Source organism: Apus apus, chromosome 6 (assembly GCF_020740795.1).
Source record: "Apus apus isolate bApuApu2 chromosome 6, bApuApu2.pri.cur, whole genome shotgun sequence".
Lineage (NCBI taxonomy): Eukaryota > Metazoa > Chordata > Aves > Apodiformes > Apodidae > Apus > Apus apus.
Window position 1 is genome coordinate 12,794,955 of NC_067287.1, and position 26,296 is coordinate 12,821,250.

A 26,296-nucleotide genomic window follows, 5' to 3' on the forward strand; every position below is an offset into this window, starting at 1 on the left:
TAGATCAGGAAAAAAAATATACATATTGGAATACATTTATCCTGGTCTGACATGTACCAACATTATCTATGCACCCAAACACATGCAACCATACATATATTAGTCAACAAGACACTGCATTCCTCAACATTCAGACCCTGAAACCTGAGGATTTCCTCCTCAAGCCATGTTTTATTTGGTCTAACAAACCATGGAGATAATCAGTTGCAATAAATGTATTCTCCAGAGCCTGGAGAAGGTAAGAAGACACATTCAAGTGTCAGGTATTTGTCAATATACCTCCCAGACCTGACTGGGAAACCAGCAGCATCTGTCATCACCAAGGCTCTTCTGGCCAGATTTGGATGCTCCTGACTCTGCAAAGGATCATCCCATACTAGAAACACTCCTGCTAAATCAATACAGGTCTTCTGAGAGTAATTAGTCAGAGTAAAGGGATCTGAGTGCTCCCTTTTATAAACACCAGCTAATTAATTTTCATGGTATCCCTACAGAGACAGGCAAATATGATGACCATTATCTGAAATATATTACAAGAATGTTACTATTATTAACCCAGAGCCTGAAAAAGAATGGGAAAACCCCCACCAAGGACACACACAACATTATACTACCCCTACAGTTTAAATATTCAGTTAGCAAAACTCACAGATGAACATTTACTTTACCAGTGCCAAAAATAACCTTGAACTGTATAAAAAAATTCTCACACTCTGCTAATGCACAGGAATTTTCTTTGCAGTCTTTAGCATGCCTCTGTCTTCCCCCCTTCCCCTTGAGCATTTCTTGTGAAGAGGACTGGTAGAATACTGGAACAGCCCTTGAAATACTTTGAAAGCCTGTTGAGGTGTTCACTGAGCTCCCTCTATGCTACATAAAGCCACATAAAACAGAGCAGCAGTACCTCTGCGGCAAGGCTTGGCATATCTCTGCGCACTCAATCAACATAATTATTTAGAGCCCATCTCTCCCCATGTAATTTCTTTATCCTGCTATTGTGTTGCAAAGAATAAAAACCATGAAGAGCTGTTCAACCATGCACTCTCCCTCCCGAGTTGTTTTTCTGAAGTTAAAAAAATCCTTGGCTGTCTCTCCAATTTGAAAACTGGAAACTGTGAGCCTTGGAAAAAGCAGTCAGAAGCAAAAGCAGCTGCTCAAACGCAGCACTGCCCGAAGCCTCAGCTGGAAATCGAGGTGGTCAGCTGTGATGCACTGCTCACTACCTCTTGCAAACAGAAGAGATTTTGACACAAAGCTCCTCAGGAGAACCCTTTGCAGTAAGAAATTAAGTGTGGGCAAGAATTCTGCAAAAGTCATAAAAGACTCGAGCATCTGTATAGATAACAACATTGACAAACAATAAATAACCAAGTTAAAGGATAAGCTTAGGAAACAGAAAAGTTTCAATACTCTGAGGAAAGCTCTTGTGCATTTCTTTTCTTAAGGAGGTAGCTCAATATAGCAGGTAGAACTGCTGTACCATACCTTCCTAAACCTCAGAAGAATCAGGAAAATGAGGAAATTGCATCCTGTGAAAAGTGAGGAGTTTCATCATGGGGAGAAGGCTAAGAGGAAATAACTGTTAAAAATAAATAAATAAGGAAATGCAGAAACTTATACTGGCAACTACACAAGTTCCTTCACAGCCATCCACCTCCAATCATTCTCTCATAATCAGTAAACAGGGGACTAACTCTTATCAAAATAAATTTGTTATTTATTAAGAAACATACCTGAAAAGAATAATTGGCAAGTTGTACCTTTGTAATACAATGAAAATTTCATGAAACAACTCCTTTGGGCCAAACCAGCCAGATTTTTCATCACAAAAATACTAACTGTATGTGTGAAAAGATCAACCATGTAGGTACGTTCTGCATACGAAGAGCTGTGAACACTTTTCAAGACAAGTTTCTATGCAGCCATTAAATGCAAATGGTTACTATCCAATCTCCCATGGAAATCAAATGAATATAATAAAAATAGTTTCACATGTGCATAATATGGCATACAGATGCTCCTTATACAACATGAAGAGCCGTTACAGTATAACTCATCTATGATGATAATCGCTTCTTTCTGAAGGCCTGGAATCCCAGGCAGAAGCGCACATGTCACTGCACGCCTGCTTTTGCATATGCAACTGCTGTCGCTGCAAGCATAAATTAAACATGTATATTGCTACATAAAAACCTAGTCATTTACAGATGTGAATTTCTCTCAAACCCTTTCCAACTTCTTGACTATCTGACTTCTGACTTGGTGCTAACAGAGCCTGCTTGTATGGTCTCCATTAATTTACTGCATTCCCAGCATGCAAGAAGGAAACAACCATACTTAGCTGCAAGCAGCTCCACAAAACTGCAAAGGTGAAGAGCAAAATCAGACAGAACCTTAAAGCATTTACTTTTTAAATGACATCCCTGTTCAGCCCAACACTTGTGCTCAAATTTAACTATGAGGACATTCTTAGATATCCCTGGACTCAGCATGGACAACAGCAAAGAGCATGATGCTTACAAGGCAGAGATGCAATGCTACTGGTGGTAAAAACATTTCCTCATGACAATCTGAGGAAACTTCCTGCCTTCATTTTAAGGCAGAAGACTAAGACTTTCACTTTAACACTTTCAGCCTGGTTCTTCTTGTGACTTGTAAGTTCTCCAAGGGGAGACACCAACTGCGCCTGCAGCATGGAGCAGGACTGATGTACATACACACACCCAGCTTAAGCAAAATATTTCTAGTAAAAAAAAAAAGCAGACCCTATCCCTCTATCCTTGACCTAGTGCGAATGACAAGTACAGTATTGCATATTTAACTTCACTTTTAAAAATCACCTGTTGGACATGCTGTCTAAAAAGGACAGGAGAAGAACAAAGCTGGCCATGCCTTTTAAGTAATGGAATGCTGAGGAATGGTGTTAGACAGAATTTGCTGATACAGCCTTGCCAAAACTGCAGTAATGATAAATCCACTGTAAAGAATAAAAGGTTTATTTGCAGGGGAGAAACGGAGGGATCTGTGCTCTGAATTCCACTGGAAGCTTTTAAAACCCCACCCTTATATAGTGCAGTCAGGTGCCAAACTTCACAAATTAGCGAGCAACCACTTGCAAAATTACCCAAGAATCAAACCAACAACAAGTTCTGCGCTACCTATGGGTGTTGATTGTAACCATATACAATTAACATACATAAGAAAAATAAGAATAACAAAGATTACATGAACGTTTAGTTATTCTTACCTGCCTCCCTTAACCAGTGTTGTAGGAGCATGAAGACCTCAAAACATTCCAAAGCTCATTTTCAGGAAGCTTCTGAAAGGTCAGAGTGTCCTTCCAGCACTCACCAGGTCTGAAATCTCATGGAAGTATGAGGAAATTTTTCTTACAACTGTATCACTAGATGGACTTGTGAGTCCTTGGTTTTCTTCATGGATTTGCCAAAATAAGCTTTAACAAAGAGCAGCTTTTCTGCTTCCCCTTTTTATTTACATGCAGAACATGAATACTACTCTACCTCAAAGGACTTATTTTCTAAATCGCTTTGAAATCCTCAAAAGCTACTATAAAACCAGTTATCTTGACTGAGATCAGGACAGGAAAAAGGGCATAGAAGGAACCCCGCTGGGTGGGTTTGATAGGACCATGTGTGTGACCTCCACAGTACTGCACGGGATTTAGTATCTCAGGGCATCAGTCTCAAAGAAGTCTGCATGGCTGCTCATCAGCAACACTAAATTGTTTTGTTTTGATGTTTAGAGGTAACAATAGAAAGAGAAAAAAAACACGAATTGCAGCAATCAGATTAAAAATCATTATCAACTAAAGAAATAATATTTTAACAACTGGGGAATAAGGGAAACCCACTTTGTAGCTTAACCAGATCAGTTCCATCTGTTATTTTAAGGGGTGAAGCCTGAACTGAGGAATCTGTGTCACAGAGAGGCCGGCAGGTTTGTGAACCCTATCGGGAGCTGCTTAACGGTTGGTCTTAATCGTTTTCCAAGGCATAAAGCCGAGATCAAGATGAATCTGTTTCCCACATTGTTTCCTCCCAACAGGGTTGGATTTCAGATTTGCCTGGATTAGAGTAAAGCCACCGGAATTCCCCACCTGGACATTAAGAAGGTTGGAGGCCTTGATTTCAAAGGCAAGTGGTATGCAGTAATTCCAACCTGGCCCCATGGGACTACAACTTTCATTTCTAATCAGTGAATTGTCTTTGCTTTGTGCAAAACATTTTTTTCCTAAGAGGAGGATGGAGATTTTATTACATCTTCCCCTTTGCTTTATCATTTTCTTCTTCAGCCAACATATTTTTAACCTAAATACTAATGAATTAAAAGCATTTCACCTTTTCCAGATAAATTAATAGCAAGACTGAGATTTTTAAATCCCATACTGTTCTTCTGCCTCACTCTGAATTTGCTTAGATTTTACTTTTTATATAATCAGCTTGGACTCTGTGTCTGTGCTGAGCTGTGCTTTAGTCTCACTGCATGTTGCAAAGGCAGTGACCAGGCCCTGAACCATCTGCACCTTTATCCTACAAGAACCCTAAGGTACATGCTTGTTTCAGCTCAAGTCAGAGAGGAGGAAGGTCTAGCCTTCTCAAAAGCCTCCTTGGCTAGAGGGAAGAACAGGATCCCTTCTCTTTCAAAGCCAAAAATGTCATGGCATGCATAAACCTCTGCACAGAAGCGTCCGCATGTTTTTCCTCTGTAGATGATGGGCTCAGACTGGACTGGCGACCCAATACCCAGTTTGCAAAGCAACGTGGGTTTCCTCAGCTCGCTTCCAGGGAGATGGATCCTGATACCATTCCCTTCACACCCTCCTCTACCCTCCTGAAGTCCTGAGCAGAGACAGATTTTTAGCCACAGGAGGAGCCCATCTGCTGGTAGCAACTGTCTTCTTCACTGGAGTGGCTTGTTGATGCAGATGAAGCTGGAGAGGCCTCTCTAAAAGAACATAAATGCCAAGCTCCAACTAACAGGGGATTTTCTTTCAGCAGTCCATGAGAGGAAAGAAGGTTGCTCCAAACCAACAGCACTGAAACTGTGCTTCTGCCAAAACCCACAGGGACCAGTAGGACCCTCTGATGTGAGCATGTCCCATAGGAGGCGAGGACATGGTCTGGAAAAGCCCAAGTGTTTATCTTGGCAAACTCCAGCCCATCTCAATGTTGAGTTCCAGTTTCCATTAGCTCCCCAAGAAGGCTTACCCTGTCAAAGATTTTCCTGTTCCCTGTTTCAGGCAGTCAGGTTCAACTCACTTTAATAGACTTCATAAGAAGAGCTTTGATTTTTGACCCCTGCAAAGAAGTACTTGTGATGAGAGAAACTGAAACAAAGGCAACAGCAGTGTTTCCATCACCCACGTGGTTGGGAGGAGTATTCAAATATTATTTACTTGAATCTGCAGGACTGAGATGGTTATACAAGCCATCTCAGATGTGCCTGGATAGCTCAGATAAAAGCTTTTCCTGTCCCTCTGCTGAAGGCCAGGTGCCACTGGCTCACTGACAGGCAGAGCCAGCATGGCTTGGGATGGCTGATGGAGTTACCACCTCCACTGCTGCTCCTGTTTTGCCTTGGATCAGGTTATCCATTATCAGTCCACTCATGGGACTCAACAATTTACAACAGGCATTTAAGCTACTGTCTGGCTCCATTTGCCTTAACCATCACTCTCTCAAGTGCAGCACTTGAGGACATTGATGACAGATAAACTACTCCAGCAGTTGCACAGTAAGTAACCAGCCATGGTCTGCTCATCAGCTTCCCCAAGCCACCTCACCTGAGCTTTCATTTGCCTTAACCATCGGGAAGGGCAGAGAGAGAGAAAAAAAGTAGACACGTGGGTTATTTCTCTACATCATCTCGCCATTTGCAAAGTTACAGTGTAAGGCTGACCACTTGCAGGGCACTTCCTGAAGTTATCACAAGAAAGTGGCTCAGCTGCACTGCAGCATTCCTGTTTTGTATCAGCGGGGACAACGAGACCTTAAACAAAATACAGGACTAGATACTGTCACATACCAGTGGAATATTGCAATTTGGAGCAAACCTCACATTCACAAAGAACCACTTCCCTGGATTGAGAACAGTGACTGAACACAAAAGCCACCGCTGAATACAAAAGCTCTTCCAGACAAGCCAGGGGTTTGCCTCATTAGACTCAACCCTATGTGAAGTGCCACACAAGTTAGTGAAACAAACTGTTAAATACACAATCAAAATAATTTCAGAATAATCATAATAATAATTTTAAAAAATAATGAAATTAATTAAAATCTTTACTATCTTCATGTGACAATATTTGAAGGTTTTTAAGAGCCTTTAATCTGTCTGACAGCATGTGTTTTCAATACAGACATATTTGGGCCTCTGTGTTGCTATTTTAGCACTAACATTTACAAACTTATTCGCTGAAGGCAATTTTTAAAGACATTTTTTCAGCAGCCAAGTCCAGTTCTCATTGAAGTTAACTGGAAGACTCCCACTGACCTCAATAGGAAACAGCTCAGACAATCAGGGAAAGATTCAGAGCTGCTAAGATTCACTGAAATGCCACCAGTTGAGGACACAGCTCTTGGCAAAAAATGGGTAATCCCAGGAGGAAAACATCACCATAAGAAATAACAGGAGGATATCCATTAATAAATGTATTAGGAAGTTATGCCATGTAATTTCCTCCCGGGCGTGTGCCAATGCAATAGTTTTCCACCCCATGCCACAGCTCACCACCAGCTTTGGCAAAGAAATTATTTGTGGGGCTGTGCACTACTTCTTGTGCTTGCTGAACCTGAACGTGAAAAAAAAGTTACAAACAAACAAAAAAAAAATGCAGAAGAGGAAGGATGGTTTCAGCAATCCAGAGCGGTCTTGCTGAAATTACAAGAATCATTCAGAATCTTAAAGTCAACCATAGACAAAATGACCTGGAGAGTCCCAGCTTTACTCCCTTCTTTGAGTTAATTTTTTCCCTCTAGTTCATCACAACTAAGAAAACTTTGTTTAATAGCTTCCAATATCAGTACCATGACTGTAACTGTACTTCATTTGACTGAAGAAAGAGCTTAAAAAATTTCCTTGCAGACAGCTTTTTTCTTGTTATAAAGTCTACACATGCTATGAGGGCACAAGGGATGGAAAAAGTATTTAATTAGTATTTCCAGAAATATCCTCGCCTAACCCATAATGAGGTCATGCCAGATCATAATCCTCCTCAAATATGAGACAAAGTGATTTCCTTTCATACAACATCCTTTTTTGGGCACAGCATCGACAGCTTTTCTGTGTTTTCAAAGAAAAAATAAAATTGAGTCAGTCTGAGGGGAGGAACTCCAGAAACTCCTAATACATCTTCCTGTGAGATGAATTCAGCAGGCCATACCTCAGTGAAGACATGGGTGAGATTTAATACAACCAGAAAGCTTTATTTTAAAGAAAAAAAAAAGGAAAATAAAACAACAAAACAAACCCAAACCAAAACCATAGCTCCAATCTCCATGTGCCCATCCAAACATCTTTGAACTGTTTTCTCAAATAATATTTCTCTTACATCACACAGGGTGTGTTCAGGCTACCTGTGTCTCTTTGCCATTCCTCCTGATTGCAAGAACTAGACTTGACTCCTGGGTGGACCGTGGAAAACACAGAGCACTGTGGATGCTGCTGGCCTGGTGGCCCAGGGCTTGGTCAGATCAACACCGGTGACACCAAGGCTTGGCTTACACTGAAGAGGTGTTTGCAGCAGATACAAAGGTCCTGGGACCAATCCTCTCATTGCAAGGTCATCCTTCCCCCTTTAGTGCTTCCAGAAGCCAGAGAACAGCTGGGTTTTGAAGAGTAAAAAAAAAAAAAAAAAGACCATCCCTCACGTGGTCCTTCCCAGGTATGGGTAGGAAGCAGCAGAGGCTCTGAAGGTCAGGAAACGCTGAGGCCACGTAGCCTACTCTCCTTACCATGTGCTGCACAGGCTTTCATTAATTTCTCCCTGCAATAAGCCTAATAGCTTGCACATAGCAGAAATACCCACTTAGAGAAAAGCTCCCTGTCTCATCTTGATTAAGATATCAAGAGCTTGAAACCCCAGCAGTTCCCATAGTGCCTTACCCCAGTAATTTTTCAGCTCTACTGCTACACTCAGGCAGGCAGCAGAGCTTGAGTGGACACTCAGGTTTAGCTTGCAGCTGGCAATGGGTCATCAGTTTTCCCCCACTGGAATAAAGAGCCAGAGAGTACAACGTATTTTCTCTCCTTTGATACTCAGGAATTAAAATAAATCAGAAAGAGAACATTATCTGCCGTATTTGCCCTGTTCTGCAAACACAACCATGTGTTGTTTCACTACAGAAATCACTGGGTAAAGCTGTTTTACTGACCAGTCTCACAAAGCCAGTGGTTCTCCTCTCCTCTCTCCCATTCCCCAAAGATTATTGTTGAGTTCTTGGAACATCAAATACAGAGTGTGAAATAATTTAATGGTGGGGGGATTTTTCACCCTCCTTTTCTATCCCAATATGACTAAATTTATTGATTTTGGATTGCTGTAAATTATAATGTAATTATCCTGCTGCACAAGCAGCTTCCCATTCCAGAAATTAAAAAGCAATTCAGGTAAATGATCTTTAGCTATCATGGTGCATCCCTGCAGAACTCATCAAGTTGGGGGATTAGGCAGCACACAAAAATTCTTCCAGGGTGGGTGACATTGAGAACTACCATATCTGAAAATACAGAACTTCTTTGGGAAGATAACAGGGGCAAAACTGCTAGTGTGGCTTTTTTTTTTTTCGCTGTCAACTTTGAAATGTTATCAACTCATACATCTCCCAGGATTTCTAATGCTGGCATAGTGACCCTTTCAAAGAATAAAAGCCCTTCCTTTGAGACAAGAATGCCATTAAGTGGGAAAAACTAAGAAATGGACAATATCACATCGCCATCCATAGAACCTTGTGGTTTGATCCTGTTGGATCTCAGGTGGAAAAGCAGCTCATGTGAGTCAGTGTCAGCGAGTACTTGGTGAGAGACTGCCAAATGGCACTGCAGAAAGCTCATACCAGATTTTTAGCCAGCTAAGGTTAATTTTCCAGCTTTCCCTAAAGAAAGCTCTATCTGGCTGGATCTCTAAAAGCTTGATCACTGACTGATAGTAGTCACAGAAGATATTACCATACATGCCAACACAAACGTTCTCCATCCTTCTGTCTTGCCCAAAGGTTGAGTTTTGCCTGATCCCTAGTCAATCAGTTAAGACATTTCCCACTTGCTGTCCTATGCTGTCCTGCTGCTGCAAGGCAGCCATCGTTGGGCTTCACACCAAAGGCAGCTACAGTTGTTGGCAGATGAAAGGACACGCGCACGCCTAGTTTGCACATCACTAAGTTCGTAAAATGCTTTGAGGATGAAATGTGCTACATAAATATAACAGGTTATTAAATTTCTTGGTGCCATTCCCTTCATCTAAGTCTGCTGTGGTCTTCAATGTATTGTGCCTAAACCTGCTACTGCTTCTAGCTCCCCAGCTTTCTTTCCCCCCTCTCTCCCTGAGGGATTTGATGTTTCCACCTCAAGCCAATGAGCCTTTCCCACCTTCCATTTGGCCCAGCCCAGCTGCTGAGCAGACATGGGGCATGGGGCATCACTCTGGCTTTGGAGAGGGGCCTGTGCAACCTCCCTGCTCATTTTCTGAAAAAGTGGCAGCTGCTGGACTTGAAAGACCCCTCTTGCTCCCACAGCTCTCCCTAATACAACCCTGACCTAACACTGAAGGCAGCTACCATTTCTGAGCAGGACAGTGTAGATCCTCAGGATATTAGCCAAACACCACAGAGATTTATAAACTTGTCAACTTGACCAGGGTACTCAGAAAAGAAGCCAAAAGCTTCACTTCAAAAATCTCCTACACCATCATAAATTTTAACTTTATCTGCAAGTTCTTCTGACTGCGAAAGTTCAGCAGTTCTGTTATTTCATTTCTAGTAAGCACCATGTCCTAATTTGGACATTTTTGCAGCATTCAGCTGAATTCTGAAGATATATGACATAGCCCAGTAGCCTTTTCTCCCATTAAAAACAATCAATTAACTCAGAGTTTCGTGAAAGCCCAAATCATAATATCTGGTCTCTGTTCCCAGCAGAGAGGGCTCAGCAATCCCTGTCTCCCCACCTCACCAACATGTGTTGGCAGGGTTACACAAGGAGCTGTGGCAGGAGCATGGGACATCAGTACAAATCTCCATTCTTTTTTGGGATGCACACATACTTTTCAAATTTCCTAAAAGGAGAGATTATTTGGTTTTGGCCAAGCATCTGAAACCACTTGCAGGCCACACACAAGTTACTGAGTAAGCAGACGACATCCTCTTCTCAGACCCTCATAGACACAAACAGATTTTGGAAACATGTTCTTCCACCACCTCAGCAAATTGTTTTCCCGGTGTGATGGTGCAGGGAGCTCAGTGTCTGCCCTCCCTCCTCCTCCTCCCCCCAGTTCACTGCTTCAAGCAAGGAGGACATTAGTGCTGGACTGAACCTGCTCCAGTTCTTTTATATAGATTTAGACCGTATAATTTGATCGCGACCGCAGGCAGTTTTATTGCCCTGATTTATATGGAGCCTTGCAGGCGTTACTTTTTTTTTTTCCCCCTTTCCTTTTTTTTTTGTTAAGAAAGTAAGATTCATTGAAGTCTTTTCCCCACTCCAGCCACAGGACAAGCTGTGGGATCTCCAGGGCTTCCCATGAGGTTTGTGGCAGGGCCTGGACACCCTCTCCCCTTGCCGTGGTCTTGGAGGGGGCTGCACACACCACAGGAGCTGGCTGAAGCTTCTCAAGCACAAACCCTCCCTGTGGCCCTGGCTGCATCACAGCACTTGGATTGTCCTGTCAGAGAAGACAGTCCAAGTGACGTCTGGGGCAACTGATGTTGTCACTCCCCCTACCCACCCATGTGATACCCGGATGGAAACCTCACCATCTCTCCTTTTCTTGCCCACTAACTCTCCAGAAAATCTCTCAGGAAAGTCAGCAAAAGACTTCTTTGACTGAGCTGTCACTTTTACACTTCAAATAGCAGGGAATGAAAATCTAGGCAGCTCTGCTGTAGAGCTAAGGGAGATGTGCCAGTTGGGCCAGACATGTTGCTACCAACCATCTGCATTCCCAGGGCAGACTAAACCTGGGATCTGCATTAGTATTCTCCAGCAGGCATCTGGCAGATATTAAATACCAGCCTCTTCAGAGAACTTGTTACCTGCTCATGCTTGACTGGGTGAATATAAGCAAGAGCCGTGCCTGCATCTGCTACCTGAAGAGGCTAGATGAAGCCTATCTGAAACATGCCAAGACCCCATATCTATCATTACCATACCAATTTCCTGAATGAAAACCCTAGCTGTCTTTTGTTTAATCTGTCCTCTCTCTCATTACATGACCAGAACATGCTGTACTAACTACAAAGAAAGGTCAGTATGTGACTCAAAACCTAATTTCTGTTACTTATCTAAAAGGTTTACTGCCTGAATGAGCATCATATCACGGAATGCCAGGCTGGAAGGGACCTCAAGCATCATCCAGTCCAACCTTTCTAGGTACTACTATAGTCTATACAAGACGGCTCAGCATCCTGTCCAGCTGAGACTTAAAACTGTCCAATATGAAGGAATCTACCACTTCCCTTGGGAGGCTATTCCAATGTTTGACTATCCTCATGGTGAAAAGTTTACATAGTGTACAATCAGAATCTCCCCAGGAGCAACTTGTGTCCATTACCTCCTTGTCTTTTCCATGTGACTCCTTGAAGATAGGGAGTCTCCATCTTCTTGTTAGCCAGCCTTTAAGGACTGGAACATGGAAATAAGGTCTCTCCAAAGCCTTCTTTTCTCAAGGCTGAACAAACACAGTTCTCTCAGCCTCTCCTCATATGGCACGTCCTCCAGACCTCCGATCATCCTTGTGGCCCTTCTCCGGACCCTCTCCAGCCTGTCCACTTCCTTTTTGTAGAGCAGGGACCAATACTGAATGCAATACCTCAGGTGTGGTCTTACAAGTGCCAAGAAGAGCTGGCTTATGACTTCTTTATCTCTGCTGGTGTTGCCCTTGTTGATGCAGCCCAGCATCCTGTTGACTTTCTTTACAGTGCACTGTTTACTCATGTTGAGCCTGTTATCCATCGAGATTCTCAGGTCCCTTTCCACAGGGCTGCTCTCCAGCCAGGTGGATCCCAGTCTGAACTGCACTCATGGGTTATATGTTCCCAGGTGCAAGACCTTACACTTCTCCCCATTGAACTTCATAAGGTTCCTGCTAGCCCACTCCTTCAGCCTGTCTAGGTTATCCTGGAGGGTGGCTCTCCCTTTCAGAGCGTCAACCTCTCCACTTATCTTGGTGTTGTCAGCAAGCTGCATCAGGGTGCTCTTGATCCCAACATCCAGGTCACTTATGAAGATGTTAAGCAGCATTGGGCCCAATATTGATTCCTGGGAGATCCCACTTGTGACCGGTTGCCAGTTTGAGGAGGAACTATTCACTATCATCCTCTGGGTATGGTCTGTCAGCCAGTTGCCCACCCACTGCACAGACCAGTTGTTAAGGCCATAACGAGTCAGTTTCTCCAGGAGGAGGCTGTGGGGGACCATATCAAAAGCCTTGCAGAAGTCAAGGTAGATGATGTCCACCACTCACCATGCATCAACCAAGCGGCTTACTTTTTTGTAGGAGGTGATCCAGTTTGTCAAGCACAATTTGCCCCTAGTAAATCCACGTTGGCTTTTCCCAATCATGTGCTTCAGTTGACTTGTGACTGCCGCCAGAAGGATTTGCTCCATGACCCCTCCAGGAACTGAAATTAGGCTAATGGGTCTGTAATTACCTGCGTCCGTCAATAGTCCTGCCCCGTCACTGGCATGTGGAGAGGTAATTTCACACCGGGCCGTGGACTTAGAGAAGAGGTTAATCAGAAATCCAGTCATCTCAGCTTCGTAAGCTCATCTTCACAATAAACATGGACTTTTTTTTTAGCTCCTCAACCTTTTTTTTCTGCATCCAGCCAGTACCTTGTTACACTTCTATGAGCATGTAAGTCTTCCACTCAAATACTTCTTGACTTCTCCCTTTACTAAGTTCTCCTCTTGAAGATCACACAAAATGGTGTCTTTTAGCTCAAATCTTGCTGTTACAGTCTTAGCCCCCACTTATCTGTACAACAGCTGGTCAAAGGAATTCCAATCCCTCTACACAACTCAACCTTCCTTGCACATCTCTGTTCCAGGCAACATTTGCAATCGCAAGCATAAATACAGGCTAGGTGGAGAACGGATCAAAAACAGCTGGGAGGAGAAGGACTTGAGGGTGATGGTGGCTGAGAAGCTCAACATGAGCTGGCAATGTGCACTTGCAGCCCAGAAGGCTAGTCATGTCCAGGGCAGCATCAAAAGAAACATAGACATTAGGTCAAGGGAGGTGATTCTCCCCCTTCAGTTAGCTCTCATGAGATCCCAGCTGGAGTACTGTTTCCAGTTCTGTAGTCCCCAACACAAGAACGACATAGAGCTCCTGGAGAAAGTCCAGAGGAGGGACCATAAAGATGATTCGAGGGCTAGAGCACCTCTCCTACAAAAATAAGCTGAGAGAGTTGGGGCTGTTCAGCCTGGAGAAGGCTCTTGGAAGACCTCATAGAGGCCTTCCAGTATCTGAGTGGCCCACAGGAAAGCTGGGAAGGGACTTTTTACAAGGGCTTATAGTGAAAGGACAAGGTGCAATGGATTAAAACTGGAAGAGGGGAGATTTAGGTTAGACATTAGGAGGAAATTCCTTAGCGTGAGGGTGCTGAGACACTGGAACAGGTTGCCCAGGGAAGTTGTGGATGCCCCCTCACTGGAAGTGCTCAAGGCCAGGTTGGATGGGACTCTGAGCAAAATGATCTAGGAGGAGGTGTCCCTGACCATGCAGGGGGATCGGAACTAGATGAGCTTAAAGGTCCCTTCCAACTCAAACCATTCCATGATTCTATGACACCACCTTTTGCCTCACTTAGGAGCATAATAATTGTTTAGAAAAAGTATTTCAAAATTTTGTGCAGAACCGTTACCAGAAAACTCATCGACATGAGCCACCACACATTTCACGTGCACCCGGAAGCAGATCAGGAATACTAGGCTTGCACTTTTACACCCCTTATGATCATCTGGAGAAACATCATCCATCCCTTTTTGGTATTGACAAACATGGCATTCAAAGGTCAATTCCCTTTCCTGTTCTCACAGCTTACTCAGCTGGCACAGCCTCCAAATTCCCACTGTGTCTAAACGTGGTTTGGGCTACCAGTCCCATACCTCACAAAACACAAGGTTAAGGGAAACAAATTCAGGAGGACATCTCTGCTCTGCCCTCAGGACTTAACTACTGGAAGGTTTTAAAGTTGGAGAAGAATAGTTTTTAATTTGAGTCACAGAGAGAAGAATAAAATAAAACCATCTTGACAAGAAACACTGCAGATACAGGCAGTGAGGAAAGGCCCTTTGGGCTGATGCTTAGAGAAGCTCATTTCTACCCCTGCTCAAGTGCCACAGAGGTTAAAGACCTGCTACAACCTGCCATAAAAGGCAAAAACCACATTAATAGGAAATGTGTTCTCCTCCCCCATTCCAAATGTATTTTTTATGAGTAAACATTTCTGTATTAAGACTTACTGTCTTCAAAGATTCCTTTTATGTCCCAAAGGTAACCATTTAAGTGATCTTATAACAGCCGTTACTTATCTTTACAATGGGCAGTGCACATGAACTCGGTGTCTGAGCCTTTAATTTTGCTATATATTTTTTAGTAACCATATATAAATCCAGCCTGTTTCAAGTGTCAGTGACTCTATGTGGCCAAAAGATAGCCTTGGATCTTATTTCAGTGGCTAAGACATTGTTTCAAGTGAAACTAAAATTAAAAGAAACACAGAAATTTGAAAACTCTTTTTTTTTTTCCTCCCAACCCTCTTAATTTTCTTATAGAAGTGACGTAACAAGCACAGAGCTCAGAAACAGAGATGCAAATGTTTTTTCACCCATTCAGCCATCTCATTCCTATATTAAGCATCACTGCTTCAGCACTTGAAATACAGGACCCTGCAGTAAGAGTGTTTTAAGGATGTCTTTGTAACAGCACAAGAAGGTTCCTCTGGAGTTTTCCAAAGGGCAAAAAATTGCACCAAACAAGGGTATTGTCAGCTCCTCTGCAGCTGATTGTGGTACTAGAATGTGCATGTGCACAGAAGGCTAACAGGAGAGAAAGCTGAAATGAAGGTTTTCTCTGAAGCTGTCATCCCATATCAGTGATTTTCTTCTCCTTCCATCACCTGGCCCCCAGAACAACACCTTTCCTAAGAGTATAATTACAAAGGACTTAGCTAAAACCAGTCTTATTTCATGGGTCAGGGTGAAACCCTCAAGCTCGTCATGGTTTCTAGAAATTCATCCAGGTCTGTCCAATTATTTAAACCTAAACAAACCGTTTGATGAACCTCACTCATAAATTATGTATGTAGGAAGCTGTCTTAAATGGGAAAATTAATTTTCTTTTATTTCCAATAAAAGAGATATACCCAGCTATTAACAACATGATGTTCTCCAACTGAGTCTGCCATGCAAAATTGCCTGAAAAAACTTCCTTACTCCAGAGCACAGTGTGACCCCTTGGAATACAGTCAACTCTACGTATCCCGAATGGTCTCTCCACTATAGATATTGAAAAAGCCTTTGCTATAAGAACTTAACCTTATCTTCCCTAACCCTGCAAATCTATTTTATTGGGCCTCTCTGACAGCAGCAGGTTGACACCTCAGACATATGGACAAGGTCACCCTTGTAAAAGCAGCACTATGGGGCAGCAGCACCCTCTTGGAGGCAGTGGGGAGGAGGGGAAAGGCAACCTCTATGTAGTCTGACCCATTAAGTGCTTCACTATGACCAGTGCCATAAACATGCTCACCAGATGCTGATGGATAGGCCTTGAGGCCCAAAGAACAACGCAAGTTCATTATATAAATGGGGAAGTGAAGGGATGTCAAACAGCTTTTCCAAAATCATGAAGGAAGTTTGGGGCTGGATCAGGAACTGAAACTAATTTTCTCCAGGCTCAGTTCTGTGCCCTCACTGTAGGGAGCCACCAAAAAATTGGGTATCCTCACACAAGCAGCCTCTGGGAGTCGGGTCAACTTCCCACAACACATAATAATTCCTCTCGTTAAAATGGGAAGTGCAAACCAATGCCTAAAGCACACCTTTGTGTTTCACTGTTTTTACTTTTAAGTGTGGCTGTAAATGCCACAGGAAGAACATCACCAGCTCTACCTGCAAACTGATATGAACAAGATTTCGCTTAAGCTTGAAGCTCACAAAGGAGGCTTGCATGCAGGCACATGGATATTCACACGAGCCAGCAAGCAGAGGTGGATGTTGCTTAGTTTCCCCCATCACTGCTGGTCCATCCCATAGAGCAGCCATAAACCAAAGTGAATTACAAATGGAAAAACAAGAGCAGAGAAAAATCATTCTTTCCCCTCACAAATAGAACAAAAATTTTCACTTGGGGAAAATGTAAACAGTTGCCAACACTTTGGACCCAGGACAGAAGTGCTGAGCTCTTACCGCTCTCTTTAGGCTCAGAGCATCTTGTTAGGTGCGGAAGTTTTGTTTAAATTATTAAGCTATTGTTGAAGCAGCTCACAGAGGGCCAGGGGCTTATAAGAAAACAACTCCTCTATTGGATAGTCTTCAGGAATAGTCAGTCACTGATCTTCTATGTCAATACAAGTGAAGTCATCAAAACATCTATTATAACTGTTTACTTAGGAATGCATCTGTTGCAAGCTGTGATTTTTCTTTTGCTTTCTTTTTTTTTTTTTCTTAAATCTGTCAGAGTTAGGAGCTGATCCATGTAAGAGAAGTGAACATCTTTCTGGCCAAAAAGGCACTATCCAAATGGCACTGCAGATGTTGCTGTATTTTAAAAATCATATATTAGTGGCAGTAAATATAAATATTTTGCATGCAATACTCCTGTTCTTATTTACAATTTACTTGAAATTGGAAGAATTTTCAGTGGAATCCAGTCTTAAAAATATTTTGAATTCCAGGAGAAGAGAGGTATAAAAAAATACAAAGAGAAAAACCCTATGAAGGTCTCTTAACAGAATGTAGAAAAGGCAGAATTGATTTCAGACAAGTTTGTGTGAAATCTTTTTCATTTGTGTTCATGGGGGATCACATTCAGTGATTTTTTAATTTATTTTAATTTTGGACTCAACCTATGTGCCCAAAATTTTAATCAGTTCTTCTTAACAAGGTTTGCCTGCTTTCAAGCCATCAGCACTTAAAGGGTCACAGAACACCCAATGCAGGTCACTTCCAAAAAGAAGTGAGCTCACAAATTTTACATATTCCTAAACCAGGTAGTATGAAGAGACTATACAAACTTCATTCCTTTGCAGTAAGAACTAAACCATGCAATCTTGGATGAGGTTTATTCTCTGTTGTTACCATTAAGGTCAAAGGACTTTGTCAAACATAGAACCCACAAAGAATTTATGAGATATTGGTATATTTCAGAATGTAAGGTTTCTGCAAGTTATGTTCCACTTGGTTCTGAAAAAAATGTAGTCTCCTAATTCTGTGCTAGGTCTTGGATAAGGCATTGCCAAAAATTAGTTTAAACTCAGTAAAACATTGCTAGTGTAACTGAACATTTTCACAACCTTATGCAACCAAAATGTCACTGACTGCTGTAATGTGATAATCCCAGAGACACTCTATGATGCATAGATAACATGTGTTCAACTCTCCTGAAGGGAAAGGAACAATTCTTCCCCTTGGCAGATGGACATGAGAATTTGAGTCATTTGACTATGATGACATGGTATATCATTGAGAGATGAAGGACTTGCTAGTGGATATGGTGACTCAAGGGACCTGGAACAAGTGCTCTGTACCATGGGTGTCCCATGTACACTGCCTATGAACTTCCAAAGTCACAGAGATCACCAGTTCCTGATGTCTCTCAGAAACAGCTAAACCCTTTGGCCTTGGCAAATCCTCTGTGCTCCCTGTCTGCAGAATGGGAGAAATGGCATTGCCCTGTTTTACCAGGATGTCCCTGTGCGGAAAGAAGTGCAAGAGGCTGAAGTATTCACACACCATTGGGGCTCATCAAGGTAAGAGAACCTGCACAGAACCTGGGCTCCCAGAAGCCAGCAGACAGCACAATTCATGTTCTCTAGTTAAAATAAATAAATAAATAGTTCAGAGGAGCAGGCTATGTCCTCCCAGGTCTCTGCACCTTGCTCATCACCACACAAAACCATTAAAAGAAACTGCCTGGTTTCATGGGAGGCAGTTTAAAGAAGAGACAAGCATTGCCAAGCCCTCCTTTTGCTCTGAGGTACACGGCTGTCTTCTCAAGGCCACGCAGAAATTCTTTAAGAAGTGCCAGGAATGCAAGCTCCATTTCTTGGGGTTGGTATTGGATACACAGCATTTCTAAGAACATTTTTCTCTGCCACTTGTCTGACCCTGGGAGCAGTCCCACTGCTCCACACAGGCAGCCGTGGAACGCTCTGCCAAACCCTATCAATTATTTAGTGTCAAAAGGAAGACTTAATCTGTGTGATAAAAGAATGGATTTTATCTAAGGCTTTTTCCCCTAAAAGTGATTTACACAACTGGCCTCTCTAGTTGCTTCCCTTAACATAATTATTTACTTTTGCATTAATAGCCTCCCTCCACTTGGGTTCTTTTTAGGAGTCTTTTGTAGCCTTTAGAAATTATTGGGTCTTTTCCTTGCTTTTTTACTGGGGACTTTAAATTGCCCATCTCACTGAACGGGCTGTTAAAACAGTAGCTTTGTCAATGCTGGTGTAAAGCTGGAGCAGCTCTGGGAAGCTGCTTTCCTGGCTGTGTTAACACTTTGGTGTCAAGTTTGCCTCCAACTTGAGAAGTCACTGGGTGAGATGTCAGTTCAGAGCTGGCAGCCAGGGCTCTCAGACTCCTCATCAGGCTACAGACTGATGAACGTGAATGAAGGACTTGAAAGCACTAATCTGCTCCCACCTTGGTTTAACTCTCCAATTTTGGCCAAGGCAGGAAGACTGGGATTGGCCCACCTAACTTTAGCCACATCAAATCAGGCATACAGCTCTACAGGGATCAAAGCAGGCATGTCCACAACATGATTTTCTCCACCCTAATAACGAGATCCCAAACTAGACATCTACATTTAGGCAGCCTCAGAAAGAAAAGTCCCATTCCTGGTCCCCCATGATTACTGCAGGCTCAAATGCCACGGTTAATGAACATTGTTGAGAAAATTCATTTTAAAACCTGTACAGATTCTCATGGAAAAAGCTGTCAAAGAGACCAGGGGGACATGCTGGCAGCACAGAGGAGACAGTCCCTGAAAACATCATGATAAATATCATCTCTGGGTTTTCTTACTTGACTATAAACAACCAACCCACAAATCGGTAAGTTAAGCATTGGTTAAAAAGGTTATATTTAGATACTGTCTGAGAGGCACTTTACTGAAGTCTAAAGTGCATCCACAGAAAAGCAAATGTATCACTATTTGCCATAATAAGCTTTTGAAACTTACAAAATAATAGAAAAGTGGAAGCCAATATTATTACAACTGTTATTAACAATAATAATAATACACTCACAAAATAGAAAGGTCTTCAGGTGGTACTTAGTGGTTGGGATCACCAGTGCCAGAAAAAGCCTGTGAAGAATACCTTCTTTCATTTTAAGCTCATAAAAGCTTTTCAAGTTGGCATGCAATCCTGCAGTGAGGTTGAGGATAAGACTAAATTGCGTTGTCTTCAAAGTACCTCAGCATCTGTAATGGGCTGAAATTGTAGGAATTTTTGGTATGACATTTGGGGGAGCTGTATGCACTCAGCGAATGCTGGCTGATGTTATGAAGTTGCTGCATCATCAAATGCTTTGGTGATACAGACTCTAACACCATCTGTAAGGGCTACACAATGTGAACCAAAAAGTCAATAAACGTTCATGTTTATCCACTTTGAGGCTGCACCTTTGCCCATGGGGCTGGCTACTACACGAAAAACCCAGTCAGTATATAGGGGCTGGAAAAGGAGGCTTCCCTTATGAAGGGGAAAAAAAAAAGTGGCCAAAAAGTAGGACTCAAGTAACCTCATCAAGCAAAGGATTACCTGACAAAGATGCATTGCTGACTGTTCTAGAGACAATACCAGAGAGACTCAGTGTTGCAAGGCATGGATAGAGGAAGGAGGGCAGGTGGAAGAGAAGACGTGCTTTTTGTGGCAGTTTGTGGCAATTTTAACAACTAAAACTCAGTCATGTGTAGTTAAAGAAGTAAATCTGCTACTCCCAGGGTACACTCTACCATACCCATGCAAAAACTACCATACACTGAACACAAAAAGTAGTGCAGCATGGCTTTGACTGCAACCATCTCTCCATGGAACCCTCTTAATTATCCCAAAGAGCAGGTGTCAGGCGACCAGTGTGATTCAAATCCAGCAGCTAGTCACAGGTCTTGAGATCCTGCAACTGAGGAACAGCCTCAACATTGCACCAGTCTGAGCATCTGAGACATCTGGCTGCCCAAAGGGACACAAGAGGATATACAAGAGAGACCTGCAGGTAATCTGGCCAGCCAGAGTGGCTAGGGTAGCAAAGAAACCCACTTTAAGACCCAAAAGAACTACCGCTATTTAAGACAGACAGAAATGCCCAGGAAAGAAACACGATTTTTCTTGCTGTTGCTTTTATGGCAGCATTGCACTGAAGCCCTACCCAAGCTGAGGCCCACTGAGCTATAAGAAGTAGACACAGAATAAAGACATGGCTGTCAGGTGAATTTTGCATCCTAAATTAAGGATTTTCTTATCACTCAGTTTTAACCACTCGCCCCCTTCCCTCCTGGAGTCAACCCAGGCTTTTCTGTTAAACTCATATCTCAATGTTTTAAGCAGTGCAGTGCAGGGAAGCTACGAATGTGCTTGTACTGGTTATACTATTTTTCCTGGAAAATGTGAACTACTGAATGAAAAACATTATCTGGAGAAGATCCCTGCCCCTCCAGGGCGGACAGAGGAGATGACTTCATAGGGGCTGTTCTCCTTCTAATTCGTCTGAGTCCCAGGCCACACAAAACTATATATTTTTTCAGCATGCTGAGGTCTGCTGGGATGCTGGCATTTCCTCCTCCTCATTTACATGGTCTTCCCATAATCCAGCACTGAGACAAGCTGAACAGCACAAGGTCTCCCTGCCAACACCACTTGGGCCTTGCTTACGGAAGACCTCTGGAGAGCGACGGGAGGTGCTCCCTGCCCTTCTCCTCTGTCTATGAAAGGGCTGAGTGTGCTACTTCTGCAGCACTGAGCATTCCTGCCAGCACATAAATCAAGTGACCATACTCCATCCCAATCTCTGATCCAATGCAGAAAAGCCCCACACTCTGCCCTTACAGCACATGCAGGGCACAGAGCTGTATTTCATCAACTGAAGCCTTAATATGAGAGGAGAGTCATTACCTCCTGGAAAAAAAAGCGTAGCCAGAGTCTTACTGGTTCTGCAGCTTGGTTTCCCCATGTTTACATCAAATGACTTGTTGAACTTCATTATATACAAAGTATTTCCATAGATCAGAGGCAGGGAGACCTGTGCAGCTAACATAAAATAAATTACCACCCCGTGATAAATGGTTCTATTAGCAATCCAGATTGTTAAACTCAGATACAACAGGATGAAGGGAGCACTGCCCCATTCATTCTCCCTGCGGCAGATACTGAGTTGTAAATAGGTTATTTTGTGTGTAAATAACACATTAAAACTCAGCATTAGCTGTGTCTTTTGATAGAGAGGAAATTGTTCCAAATAAATAATCTCGGACAGGAAAGTAAAATAAGCCAGATTTAATAGTGCATGCCTGCTGCAGCCGTGTTAAACATGACTAAAATGATAAACCCCAGAATATACTAATAGTAAACTATGTTCTGACATCAAAGTAATGAGGCTGTATTTTTATCCAGCTTTAGAAATGCTAAAATTAGTCTTGACAGAGCCAGACATCAGAAAAATGTTTCAAACATAAACACCATCAATTTGGAAACTTGGGTTTGTGTCATGCTGAGGGTGGGGTGGAGAGGGAAAGGTGCATTCTGGGCCTTGTTAAAGTCAGGCAGTTAGCATTTAGGAGACTTTGTATTTAATTTTTATTACAAGATGAGAAACCCATCTTCCTAAATATCCCTGCCTTTGAAAGAGTGGCTCATTTAAATTTTTCCACCAGCCACACTCCTAGGCTCCTTGCACACACTCATCCAGAGGATGCTGCAGTGCCAGCCTGGAGGACACAGCCAGGTCTCACTCGGGTCGTGCTGTGCTCCAAAGTCTCTTACCCTATGCAGCAATATGCACTTTTGCAGTCAGCAAAAGGCTTTTCAAAACATGAAGTGTACGAGTTGTCCTTCCAGAAGTGGAGACACCAAAAGTGAGAGGCTTTTCTGCAGATCTGATTATCTGTAGCTCCCACATACTGTCGCTAAAACCAGCTTCCATCTCTGTCACAAATATACATGTGCACCTATTGAAACAGAAGACAGGAGCTTTGACTTATGATTTATGGAAAAACAGAAAATTAGGAGAGACTTCCCTGGTGTCATTTCTGTGAGGCCAATTTCTGAACATCTGATCAATGAGTTACTATAAAAAAATGTCACAGAAGATCTCTAAAATGGCAGCTTCAGTAGACTAAAAATAGGAGATGCGGATTGTTAGTACAAAAGGACTCTTCTCCACTGCCAGCATCAACAGTACTGATCTCTTTCCCTACAGCCATAACTTAATTTGTTCAAAGCTGGAAACATTTAGGACAAATATCCAAAGCAAGGAAACTGGAAATGGAGACTGAACATATTATTGCATTATAATAATATAGTCTAAGTAATAATAATAATATAATAAAATAGCTATTCTTCAATTATTTAACTAATATTCAGTTTATTGCTTCAATTACCTTAATTATAACTAAAACCTTATGAATCTATTAATTTCTACAAGGGAAAAAGAAAACCTTATGATCTGCGAAACATGCAATGTTGGCACTCCATCTGTGTGACTCAATAGAATAAAGGAGAAGAAATGTGTTGCAAATTACATTTTTTTTGGCTTTGGAGAGCAGCATGGTGATCTGCAGCACTAGCTGAGCCCTGCTGCCACTTTCTCACATGTTAGTACAAAGAGTAAAACCTTTACAATAAATAAAATCAAGAGTTTGTCTTGGATGAGAAAAAAAGACTTGTCTGCATGGCCCCAAAGCAGGGTGGAGAGCTCAGAGGCCCTCCCTTTAAAGTTGTTCCCCTCCTCAGTCTGAACAACGTAATTAATCTCCATGTCTTGTTTGCTTTCTTCTGTAAAAATGAGCGTAAATATGTATATTTCTAGTCTCTTATGAGTAATTACACTAGTTTAGTGAAGCAAATAACTTCTATTAACATGAATACCATGTGAGTACAGTCTCATCACTACCCAGCCTTTTTCCTATTATCTGGTAAATCACACCTTGCAATTAACTGATGTTATAAGATGACTTCAAATTAATTTTTCTACTTATAAGCACACACATTGTGCTGCTCCCTTTTAGGAGCATATATTATATCTAGAATTCAAAGGGAAGACCTCTGAACCCCAAGAGAACATGCAACACCTGCAAAGTCCTAGGACCAGCATGTGACTGCACGCTGCTTCACTGCTAGCCCTTCTAGGTCATTTATGAGCACTTCTCTTCACATCTTCAAACAATCCTCCGCTTACATCTCCACTTCCTCTTAAAGGAGAAATATTGAGCCTGTAAACCAAAGGGGAGAGCACACTGCTCATGGGACAGCTAATATGGAATGCTTAAAAACCAGTCAAGTCTCTGGGAGTGCCAAATGGTCCAAGGGACACTCCACCTCAGGGCCATCTCATTTCCATCACATCTCTGGAAATGTGCTGACTGCTTCTTTGGTGAAGGCACTCTCAAGGTAAGTGCCAAGCAGGGAGAAGGTGTTTATTCACAACAGCACATCTTTAAATTTTGAATTTTAGCACATATTAGGATTTTGTTGGTGCCAGTCAGCCCTTTCAGTCTGCTAGGCACTGAGATGATGCCTCGAGGGGGCTGCCTCAGTGGTTCCTACACCCTGTGCTTCCTCAACAGCAATCAGAGTCTGCTGGGAGTTGGCAAACTACTGCATGTTCCTGTCTCTATCTTTTCCCATTTCTGCCATCCAGCAAGCCTTCCTTTCTGCCATTTGCATAGTGCTCACAAGGAAGGTGGCTCTAACCCATTCAGCAGCATGAAATTGTGTTTCTCTCCAAAGAAGTCTGTGCAATAGATTTTCTAGTTCTTTTTAAGAAAAAACCTTTCATTTGGCTAGCAAAAAATAACAAAGTTATAAAACACATGAACTGATCTGATGGGTTATAATCTAGCAGCTGCTACCATACTCTGTGCATCTGAATCTTCACTGGTCAATGTGGGAACAAAAACTGGGTAACATATGTGTCAAAAAGGAAGGAGAGATGAAATAAATTTAAGAAGTTTGGGCTGGGAACTATCTTCAAAACACATCCAACAGAAAACACAAACTCTCCAGCTGAGCTGTAAAGGAACCAAGGAGCCCCAGGAGTTGTTACGCTGCTCTCCTGAGATGGCGAGAAACCACCCCACAGTGAAGGGAGAGGAGGAAAAGAGTTTGAGGCAGGCTCTGGCTAAGAATAAGGTATATTTTAAAGAGGAAAAAAAAAGCTGCTTGCAAAGTTTATGCAGCTGGGATGTCTCTTGTCACATTCGAGCTGACACAGCCCCTTCTAAGTTTGTCCCCTCATGCTGTGTCGAGAAGGGACACCCTGTTCCAGTCCCCAGCAAGGGCAACGTGGGGCCTTCCAAGCAGGCATAGCCTTGCCCACAGCTGGAGCCACCATGAAAGGGCCTGGCACTAATCTGGAGATCCAGCAATATGCACGTGCCAGTGAGGGATGTATTTTGGCTGCTCCATTTGGAGTCATTTACTGTAGTAGTGGGAGGAGGCAGGAGCAAAGCACCTGCACATCACCCCATGCACCAGAAGTGACCCCATGCCCTCAGTTGTCCGTGAAAGATTCCTGATTGACTTCAACACAAGAAGAACCAAAATTGTGCCAAAAACACTGCCAGAAAAATAAATCAAACCTGGGCTATTTCTGACATTAACAGGAATGGCGCAAATGGGGATGGGGGTTCTTTGGAAACCACCTTGTGTGAGGGCTGGACATTCCCAAATTCTTCCCTAACCATGAAATCCCAGCAGCAATGGCTGAAGACAGTACATTCTGTTTAGCTCATTAGCAAGATCACAACCAGCACATGACACCCCTCCCCAGACATGACAATGGGAGGTTCACCCAGCTCCAGCCGGAACCACCAGCCACTCATTGCCTCCTCCACAGTGGAGCTGCAGGCACCGTGCTGCCTACACCACGCAGCGCTGGCCAGACAGCATCAAGCAGCAATGGGACACCTCAGTTCTCCAACTGTGACCTCTCCCCACCTGCCCTCTCCCTTGCCCCAGCCCAGTTTGCCAGGAGCAGCAGTAACTGATCAAGATGCAGTGACATTCAGACACCATGCGGTGACACAGCTTCCCGCTCCTCTGACCGCCAATGGTCAAGAACCCCAATAAACTCAGTGTGCTTGCAGGAGGACAGATGCCACTGTACTTATTAAACTGTTACAGTCTAATGAAAAACACCCCTGCTGCTTTCAAAGTGTGGAAAACATAAAGTACCTCCTTGTGCCACTGCTGCTCCTGCAGCTGCTAAAGGAGTGGGTTTCTTCCCCGTCTCCGTAAAGCCATTCCCCTCCAGAACTGCACCTTTCCCTTCTTTTTTCCCAGCAGCAGTTGAAGCAGAAGTTTCCATCTTAGACGCGCATCTTCCAGCTCAGCAACCCTACAGGACATAAAACAAAACCAGATTCTGGTCACCACTCACAAAAGAGGCAAAATTAGCTTCACAAGGAAGCAGCCGATGGTTCGGCAGAGAAGCTCAAAGACATGCAGCAAAGATTTCCTGACCTAGCCCCTCATAAAAAAGCCTGAGTCAGCTAAAACTTCTAAAAAATAGAGATAAAAATGAATTCAAGGTGGGTAGATTGTTGTTGCTTTGTTTTGTTTGTTTGTTTTCCCAGTTGATGTTTATTCCATGCACTGGTTCTGAACAAGTG

General features: G+C 42.9%; 1 protein-coding gene across 2 annotated transcripts in view; it reads right to left on the minus strand.

Moving 5' to 3' along the window:
- The window catches only part of GLI2 (GLI family zinc finger 2), a 145,948-nt gene extending 119,956 nt beyond the window's left edge, over positions 1 to 25,992 (minus strand). Inside the window, exon 1 of one of the 2 annotated variants that reach the window (XM_051624096.1) lies at positions 25,873 to 25,992. In XM_051624096.1, the coding sequence (XP_051480056.1) occupies positions 25,873 to 25,992 (120 nt within the window). Of the gene's footprint in view, positions 1 to 25,859 lie in introns of both variants that reach the window. The other variant, XM_051624095.1, reaches the window with a different exon arrangement.
- Between the last annotated feature and the right edge of the window lie 304 nt (positions 25,993 to 26,296).